Here is a 10,014-nt window from a genome sequence, read left to right on the forward strand (position 1 = left end):
AGATCTTCGCGCTTCAAGGGCTTAAAATAAGGATTTGACGGAGTAATTGGTTTATAAAGTGGAACGAAGTAAACTGTAACCCAGCTGAGTTTACAGATTAGCAGAACGGCAACAGGTGAAGGAAGCTGACTCGTGGGGAGGACTATTGTGTTTAAGCTTATAAGCCAACCGATAGAAGCCGGCCGAGATCAACTTGGATCTGGGAAAAAATCAGAAATGATATAAATAGATGACCGTTGTTAAGGTTAGCGACGAACTCATTAATAACATTTGATGCCATCGCAGAAACCTCTTCCTTGAGCCAAATTGCTGTGTGCTTGGCAGAAAATGTGACACCTTTGCATATACTCTTCATGTCTCTTCACGCGTATCATGGCACTCATAATGTGTTGAATATCTATTAATACTTCATATTATGTATATGTGTGTGCATATATGTATGGGTATATACAAGAAAACATGCATTATATCGTAACGCTTTAGCAAAAGATTTACAGAGGGACAGGGACGTTCCTCTGAAGGTAGCCGCGCCAGGTGGGCAGGGTTCGCTTATAAGGTTGTTTACTACTCTTCTGCAGATCCTCAATGGCGCTGGCATACTTGATCAGCTGAGCCTCGCCAAAGGCAGTCTGCAGGATAGCCAGGCCAAAGGGCATGCCAGAGTCGGAGTGGATACCGGCAGGAATGGTGATGGCAGGGTAGCCGGCTTGGGCAGGGATCTGAATGCTCTGGGCGACATCAGGAGGGACCAGAAGGCCATCAAGCTTCTTGCCGTTGTAAGTGAGAGCATCATTGATGCCCTTGCGGGTGGAGGACTGGCAAAAGTTCAGGGCCTGCCAGTAAGTCTCATCCTTGATACCCTTGGTCTCAAGAGAAGCGAGGAAGCCATCCTGGCCGGACCAGAAAGCAGGGTTGCCGTTGGGCATGGGGTAGCCACCCTCGGAGCCGGTGAACTGGTTGTTGTAGTCAACAAGATCCTCTAGAGAGCGCATGTTGGTGTTGTTGAGCTCGGCCAGGTAAGTCTTGATGTTGTTGTAGAAGTCAACCTTGATATAGGTGTACTCGGACTCGTTGGGGAAGCCACGGGTGGTGCCGTAGTCCCAGTTCCAGCCGTCGGGGCTGACGAGGGTCTGGTAGTTGGTAATCTCGGTGTTGTTGATGACGGTGGCACCGGCAGACTCAATGAGCTTGACGATGCTGGTAAGGATCTTCTGCTGCTCGGGATCGGCATAAACCCAGAAGCTCTGCCAGGGGAGACCGAAAGTGGCGCCCTTGAGGGCAGTGCGGTTAGACAGGAACTGGGCGTATCCGCCCTTGGGGGTCAGACCCTGCTGGGCCAGAGTGTAGTTGTCTCTGGGGTCGACGCCGTAGATGGCATCAAGAGCATAGGTGGCGTCGCGGACAGTGCGGCCAAAGGTGCCGACGGAATCCTGGTGCTCAGACTCGGGAATGACGCCCGCGCGGGAAGTCAGACCAACAGTGGGCTTGATGCCAACAATGGCGTTGCGCTGAGCCGGGTTGATGACTATATAGGTTCCATGATTAGCAGAGAACAAGAAGATTATTGCCTCGACTTTACTCACCAGATCCATCCGTCTCTGTGCCCAAAGCAAAGGCAATGACGTTGGCTCCAACACCGACACCGCTGCCAGAGCTGCTGCCACCGGGGTTGACAGTCAGGTTGTAGGCGCTGCGGACCTGGCCACCACGGCCGGAGTAGCCCTCGGAGTAGTTGTTGCTGCGCATATCAGCCCACTCGCTGAGGCCAGCCTTGCCGAAGAGCACGGCGCCGGCGTTGCGCAGCTGGCTGACGACATGCGAGTCCCGCGGCACGATGTTGCCCAGGAGGGCCCAGCTGCCGGAGCACGTCTCCAGGTTGTCCTTGGAGGCGATGTTGTCCTTGACAATGAAGGGGATGCCGTGCAGCGGGCCACGGACCTTGCCGCTCTTGCGCTCCGCATCTCGCTGCGAGGCAATGGCGAAGGCGTCGGGGTTGATCTGGATGATGGCACTGGAGATGAGATTAGCCAAGGCTCAACGCAAGATGTTTGGACGGACAGGTGAATAGATCTCTAGATGGATGCATAGATGGGCACGCAGATGGACAGATGGGTGAGCATGGCTTATGTGAGACGAGGCGCCAAGAAAAGGAACAGCTCGTGTTCTCTCCCCTTGTCCAGCCGTCTTCGTCTCACCACCACGGCAAGCCACCCGTGCGGCGCCCAGCCCAGAAGCGACGAGATCGACCCGACGGCACGGTAGATCGATCCAATCCATCGAATCCTCCTCTTAAGCGAGATTTGGAGGCGTCCAACTTACTTGAGGTACTGCTGCGTCTGGAACTGGCGCGTCATGTAGCAGCTGACCAGCTGCACCGACGACAGCGTGCCGTTGGCCATGGCCGCCTGCATCTGGTCGATGGTGGCCTCGTGCAGCTTGAAGCCGAAGCAGTCGGCCATGGGGAACAGATTGTCCGAGCCGGCGTTCTTCTCCAGCGGAATCAGGTTGGGCGTCATGGGGAACACCTGCGAGACGTCGAGGGCCGCGACGCCCGCGACGAAGGCGGCCGACCAGGCGAATTGGGAGCGCATGGCGAAGAAGGAAACAGGCAGAAACAGACAGAGACGGAAGGGTGAGGAGCAACAAAGGAGGAAACAAAAAGAGGAAACAAGAAAAAAGGGAGGCTCTCGCCGAGACTATAAAGGGAAACGAAGAAGAAGCGCGAAACCGCAGACGAGACGTTGGTTTCAACCGCAGCTACTGCACCAGCCACTAGCAAGGAATCATCAGCTGGCGGTGGGCAAAACGAGGCCTTGCCACTTCCATCAATGCAGAATGGATCAAGCAATTACGCCAAGGCGAGGGCGCCACGCAGCGATCGGATAGACGGCTGCGGCTACTGCGAGGACGAAGCCCATCTCCATAAAATGCGAATGGGGAAAATGAAGAATGCCCAGAAGATGAACGGTGACAACTCCGCCACTGGCATGTTTTTGCAGCTCTCAGCGGTCGGCGTGCATATTTCCAGCGCGTTTAGCGACTGCTTACAGGGGGCCGGCTCTGTTCCCTGCTGGCCACGCGCGCCAGATGGAGCTCCAGGCTGCTTAGTTTCAGGGCGGGCCATTCCAGAGGCGGCTTGGAACTGGGCAAAAGAGGCCAAGTCGAGAAAGCGGTTTGCCCGCTACTGATGACACTTGACAGTCCGTCTTAACCGAGTGAATCGCCTCTCTTCTTTCTTCTACCTCTTTTTTCTTTGTCATTGAATTTGAGAAGAAACTGGGGTTCTTGGAATAGAGAGCTCCAAATACGGCATATGTCGAGACGCTAAGCTTTCAATGGTTCTAGTAAATCGACTTGATGAAATGACATTTATAGTTTAAAGTGCTAGCCAAGAAATGAACAAGGCAGCAAGCCCAATTCAATCGGCGGTATCATATATACACGTACTTGACAACTACTATGGAATTGCAAATAGTGGCAAGGCGGGAGATGATTCAGATAGAGAGCGAATATCAAGGACGGGCAACTGCGCCTTGATTCACAGCACAGACCCACGAACCATTCTTCCAAAGATCCTTTGAGAAAGCCCCATTTGCTCTGAAGAAAAAAGAGAAAGAAACAAGAGCACAGAGCACAGAAAGCGGGAACTGGTGCGGTGGCTCGAGCGCGGGCCTTCCGGCCGAGCCGGCGAAATCATCGGACAATGGAGCCGAGACTGGGACAGGACAAGAGACGGTCACCAACGCTGTTGGCTCGGCCTCAGGTAGGTCAGTGCAGGAGACTAAAGATTGCTGAAGATTTCCAGAAATGGAATCACCATTGAGAGCAGTTTAGCTGGGCCGCGGCGTGGCTTGTGGGCGCATCACCACCCGCCATCAGATCGGCTCACAACCAACCAACTGGAAGCATCAATCGCTCTTCTCTGGCTCTTCCGCAGACCTTCCAGCTGCCAGCCTACTGAATGAACCACTCAGGAACGCTCGTCCCCTTTCTTCGTCCCGCATGCAGCTAGGCCGCGCATCCATCGTGCATCGCAACTGACTCGGCCACGTGGAGTCCATGTCTCCTTTGGGCACGTCGTGTTAGTCAGAATCACCAGATGGTCCCTTTTCCGTCGCACAGGCAGTTCGCCGAACTTCGTATCCAGCATGGGCTCCCTTGAGCACTAGCAGCGGCGTACTCTAGTTGCATGAAGCCATCTCTCACAAATCACAAAAGCAGTCAATAGTTTGCACATGGGGGATCATTAGTCGCGTATGAACGTTTTGTTTTGCATCCATGCACACTTGGCCACGCTTTTTATCGTCTTCTAAAGTTCTCTATGGGACAATCAAAGCGTGGGATGAAAAAAAAAAAAAATAGAAGCTGTCCATCCGGGTATCACACCTCCTTGAGTCTTATACAATACAACAAACGGCCACTAGCCTAGACTAGCAGATGAACCCCATCAATCCTACATGCGAGCCGATTGGCTCATCGCCATCGTGCTTTTCCCATCATTCATTGCAAGGCATATCGATGAGTGTAAACATTAGAGGTTTATGCGTTGAAATAACGCAATAAACCAAAATAAGAAGAAGAAAAGTGAAGAAAAAAAGATTAAGAAAAATTGCGCCAAACAAAACAAGTCGTATCTGAGTAGGAAATCAAAACTTTTCTTCTTCTATCGGCTATTCAGGCTCGGTGTGGTCGTATTCACTCGAGCCTCTTTGATATCAAAGTCGACCTGAACGTAGATTCCGTCGCCGCCTTCGCCATGCCTGCTGCCAGCCATAGCCGAAGTCTCAGCGCCGTACTTTTGGCCCTCCTCCTGTTCGCTCCCCAGTATGCTGTGCTGGCTGTTGGTCTGGAATCGCAGGTTGCTCAGAGCAGTGCCTCGAGAGCGAAAAGAGCTGGTTTTGCGTCCATAGTGGGACGCGCCGCTCGTCTGTGAATCGTCCTTTTTGAAGACGATCTTGTCGAACAGCGGCTTGGCTCCAGGGACGGAGAGGGCGATGAGAGTCGCCCCTATCTCGGATGCCTCGACGCCCAGCATGGGATCGTATGACCATGATTCGTCCGTTTCCCACTGTCCGAGGATGACGAGGACCAGTCGAGCAATCGATATCGCAATGACTCTGCAAAGCATATATTAGTCAAACATCACTCAAGAAGCACCAAGCTAGGCGCTTCCAAATCGGTTGAGCGACCAAGGAAAAAGAATCAAGCCACTTACGCGACACCCGGCAGCAGAATGCCGGCCAGCTGAATCTTACGCTTACGAGACATCTCCAATGTCCGCAGCATCGCAATGGGAATGCCGAATAGAAGCAAGTCGCAGAGGAGGGACACCGAGGAGTTGACGCTGTAAACTATACCCCATTGCAGGCAGGTATAGCGAGGAGCAACAGGCTCCCATCCGTACGGCCAATAGCCCGTCACCGGTTTACAGTGGAAGATGAGCAGGAAGATCTGGGGCAGGAAGCCGGCGACCAGGATGCAAAAGACAACCTTGATGGCGATGAGGAAGTTGTTGTGAAGCCCGCAGACTCTGTAGTAGAATGCCAGACCGGATACACGGCATAGCAAGAGGGCCGTCGTGTAGAGGATATGCGCGACGAAATCCAGCACCTGCGTCCGAAGCACCGTGGGGACATCCAGCACGTATTCTATAAAGGCAAAATGCCTGCCGGAGCCCAGGTTGATGAGCTCAATGCTTAATCCAACGAAGCATATCAACAGGGCCTAGTAGATACAAGAAAAGACAAATCTCGAGTCAGTTCTCTGTTTATGCTTGCCGCTTCGCGTTGAACAAGGCAAGTATTAGGGGGTTGTGCATGTAGGCACATGTACTTACCAGTGACACTGCGGCCAGCACATCGTCAATGCCAATACGCTGCACGATATACGATCGAGATATCAGCCGTGTGACTACGACCAGAAACGTCAGGGCCGTGACGAAGACGATGCCGATAATCGACGGTCGGTCACGGCTTTCGCCCAAGTATTCGGCCGTGATGCCCGGTGGGACATTCCCATCCGCGATGGCCTGCTGAATGCGAGAGTCCACCATTATCCACAGGTAAGCAGAGGGCCGTTGGCTCCCGCAGTCGCGATTAGAAAAAAAACGTGGGAAAAGCGCCCGTAAGACGTGTGCCAAAATCGTCTGGTATGTCGTCCCGCGGTCCACCCGTATAATACAGTGTACGTATTATACAAAGTGTTTTTTTGGCTCCTACATGTAGGCAGTTCCAACAACAAAGATGGAGGCGGCAACTCCTGCCGAGAAGAAAAGAAAGGAAAGGAAAAAAGTAAATGAATGATATCCGCAGAGGTCGATCCCAGTGGGTGGCGAGGGGCCCTGACTGATATGTATGTAATGGACGATTTTGGGCTTGTGCCCGGGAGGCTCCGTCCAGGCCGCCCGCCCACAAATTCCTCTACGAGCAAAGCATCTTGACCTTTTTTTCATGCAAGACTGGGGACCAGGATCATGCTAGCAAAGGGTTCCAGAAGGATGTGCGTGGCTGCGAAGCTTGGAACGACCACGCCAAGTGTAATCGACCTTGGCTAGCTTCGAATCCCGCGGCAGGAGAACAAAGTCCCGTGTATAAGAGCCAGAGGGCAAAAAAGAGGCTTGAGAAAAACTCTGGTGCCCACCATGATGAAATCTCCTATTTGCTCTCCATCCGACGGCCACAACTCTGCAGCGCCCTTTACTCGTTCCGGCACTTGTCTGCTCGAACTTAGTCCACCACCCGCTCGCGGTGGAGTTGTTTATCGCCGCAGCCATTTCTTCATCACGCACGGCTACCGTTACACCTGAGGAGGGGGGGGCCTAGTTCGCTGCAGATGCCAAAACCGGTCTACTGGGACAATTCAGAGAGCAATCCGATAGGCCGGCACGAGGGCCTCCTAAACCTCCTAACGCTCTACCAAGACCAGCCACAACGCCACCTAAATCACAGGCGTCGCAGACGGCTGAGCAGAATCGTTTTCATGGGCTGCGCGCTCAGTTTTTGTGGACGATTCAGTGTCTTGGTTTTTATTTGCGGAGAATGGGCCGAAGTCTTTTACAAATTAGTTGACAGCACAATAGGGCCAGGTCTAACCGAGCCCTTACTCCTGACGTTGTGCCTGAATTGCCTCCTCGTGGGCCAAAGTTTGACGGGCTCTGGGAAAAGGGCCGTATCGTGTCAGTAGTATCTGCAAGGTGACAAGATACGCACATTATCGGATACGCTTCTGCTCTTGACCATACTGTAGTATAACACAACAGATGCCTGATAGCCGCCCACATATCTCTTCCCCATCATCAGCAAGGATCCCAGTTGCTTGAGGGGCTGCCAGGGATTGGACATTTGGCCGCCAGGGACACGTCCGGATCTGACACCGGTGGGCAGATTTCAAATGATTGACACGGATAGCAGAGGCCGCCTCGCAAATAGATGACGCGGGCTGGCGAGCCGTCGATGGCGCCGCTGCTTTTCTTTCGTGGGCCCTGAGCGACGTCAACATCAACCGCGCGCAACTAGCCTGAGCCTTTTTTTCGTGACATGGCCTAGCCAGCTTTCTTCTCTCTCTGCCTCTACCTCTTCTCCTCTTGTCAGGTTCTTGTTCTGTTGGTTTCATATTTCATAATCTATAACACGGGAAAACGCCTCTTCAGTTCAGCCGGTTAGCCGTGCCATGTTGATTCAAGCATTGCCACCCACAAACCAACAATCCTTGCACCACGCTCGGCTCGTGGACGTGTAATAAAGCGCGAGACGCTGTCGATTATGCGGCCAAAAAAGGTTCAGCGCGCGCCACACAGCTCAATCGTTCGTTACAGTAGCAAAGCCCGCCTGCTTGATTGCCTCCCTTTTCGCAACTAGCAGAAAAAAGCTCGCGGCACCTCTCCGAAACGACCCCGTTGCAGAAGCTTCAAACGCTAGCGAACAGCCATGCCCCCTCCATCTTGGGCTCTGTTTACTGGAGATTTGATGACAGCTTCTCAGGGAGGGGGAGCGCGATACGACCCCTGTTGCTCTGGCGAAGCTGAATCGCAGTCTGCAGCACTATTGAATGATCCCCTGAACCTGCTTACAGTGACAGCAACGCGCCAGCGCCAAGTTTCTGCATGTGTGCCAAGAGAGCGTAGTGGGATGGTGGATGCCATGCAGTTCGTACTCGCCCCTGGCCTATGCCTGTTCCTCGGCAGCGTAACATCGCTACTGTACATGTACGCTCTTTGGCTGCAGGTATGCACCCCGTATTGCCTTTTACCAATTCGATACCAGCTGCTCGGAGCAGCAGGTGGGATGTTTATCGACATAAGGTGATCTCGTTTGCTCCGGCTCTTGCCATGAGAGCCACTCTCGGCTGTCTCACACAAGTTACAACTTTGCAGGCTAGCGATGACAAGAGCCGGATGGAGACGCTCAGATCGAGTCCTCTAAACTCTGCGCGAGTCAGGCTCGCACACTCTCTTTGCCTGGGACGGGCCACTGACAGCCACGGTCCGCCCATCGGCATGATCAGCCCGTAAACGCGAAAATCAAGGTGCCCAGAATAGCCTCGATCCAGCCTAGCCAAGAGCCAGAGGCTTTCCACTTTAACGGTGGACTGAAGCTAAAACAGGAACTAGAGTGAACTAGAGGGCAGACAAGACCGATGGATTTTCATTTGACTAGCAATAGCATGTGCAAGTTGCTGTAGCAAGTGCTGCGACTTTTTTTCGTCTTGATTTCCCTCCAACCTCTGCCAAGTTGCCAAGTTACTCGAGGGCTTTATTAGTCGCCCTCTAAACAGAAAAGAAGCGGAACGCGTAGCCGGCTGCAGGCACGATTCACTAGGCCGATGCAAAGCAGAGCTTTAACTGGATCTGGGCTAACAAGGCCCTCTACTGCAGTCGTATATTGGCATCTATCCTTGGATCAACACCAATTCTTGGTCACAAGTAGTCGTACTAGTGGTGTTCCTGCAGCTTATACCACACCTCATTTACACAGGCTTGCTATTGCAAAGGCTAGCTGCTGTAGCAGGCAAACGAAGGCCTAGACCTGCTGAAATGTAACGGCGTCGGCATGGGGGTTTCTTGATAGTATGTGATGACTCGTTGCCTGCGCTGGATCAGGCCCAGAGCCGTCCTCCTTCTCAGTTTCCTTCTGCATGTTTACTTCATCTACGTATCGCAGGTATGAAACTCAGGGCTCGCTCTTGGATCAAGTTCTCGGCAAGTATTCCGTAATAGCACCTACTCTCATGGGATAGCGCCTATCCTGCTGCTGAGACCCTTGTAAGCATCTGTGTACTTGTAACCATCAACACGAAGGGACCTTGCATGCAGCCAGAACTCGCCCACGTGCAATTTCAGAGACAAGTGGCAGCATATTTGAAACCTCTCTTCTCCCTCGTCAAAGCATGCCCACCACCTCCTTGAAGAGTCAACAACAATATTAGGGAGCCATTGCTGCATGTATCCCACTTCAACCAGGATACTCCTCTCATGAAAGTCTGATTTAATAATCTTGACAAGCCGGTAACTGTACAGTGCATAAACGTGAGCAGAATGACACTGTAGCGATGTACCCCTACGATTCATGGTGCCGCAGTACTCAACTGTCAAACGCAATTAGCCAAATTGACGATGCCTTGCTTCTTAGCATCACCGGCAACTTCTCTGCCTGGAGAGCTAGTCCGCACCTTGTCTTGACAGGTCACCGGCCAGACACTAGTTGTTCATCCGGCTCGCTCTAAGCAGCGCTCCTATGTCAAGAATGGATATTTTCGCGCCGGCAGAGCCAGCCAAGAGCTGAGAAGAAGAACCAAGGCAATAATCGCTTCACTATCACTGCTATTCCTTGCATGCTCACTCAGCCTCTGTGACTATTGCTGAGCCTGGGCCTCTTGCTGGCTCGCCTCCCCCCCTATCCTGCACTACTTTCAGCTCCATGTCTATAGTACTTACTTGGCGAGTCTAACGCCCGACGTATCATTCGGCAATTTTCCCCGCTGCACATGTAGGTATTTTTTCCCTTTTCATGTTCTTGG

General features: G+C 52.7%; 2 protein-coding genes across 2 annotated transcripts; both read right to left on the reverse strand.

Annotated features, from left to right (window-relative positions):
• Positions 1-386: 386 nt before the first annotated feature.
• Positions 387-3,541, reverse strand: TrAtP1_002798 (uncharacterized protein). Its single transcript, XM_014087479.2, has 3 exons — positions 2,320-3,541; positions 1,584-2,011; positions 387-1,525 (listed from the first exon to the last, which is right to left on the reverse strand). Exons 1-3 carry the CDS (start codon positions 2,589-2,591, stop codon positions 492-494), a joined length of 1,734 nt encoding a protein of 577 aa, XP_013942954.1. The 5' UTR covers positions 2,592-3,541; the 3' UTR covers positions 387-491.
• A 546-nt stretch (positions 3,542-4,087) lies between these two features.
• On the reverse strand, positions 4,088-6,636 carry TrAtP1_002799 (uncharacterized protein). The gene is made up of 3 exons (XM_014087481.2): positions 5,837-6,636; positions 5,216-5,724; positions 4,088-5,117 (listed from the first exon to the last, which is right to left on the reverse strand). Exons 1-3 carry the CDS (start codon positions 6,050-6,052, stop codon positions 4,664-4,666), a joined length of 1,179 nt encoding a protein of 392 aa, XP_013942956.1. The 5' UTR covers positions 6,053-6,636; the 3' UTR covers positions 4,088-4,663.
• Positions 6,637-10,014: the final 3,378 nt, after the last annotated feature.

This window comes from Trichoderma atroviride, chromosome 2, assembly GCF_020647795.1.
Source record: "Trichoderma atroviride chromosome 2, complete sequence".
NCBI lineage: Eukaryota > Fungi > Ascomycota > Sordariomycetes > Hypocreales > Hypocreaceae > Trichoderma > Trichoderma atroviride.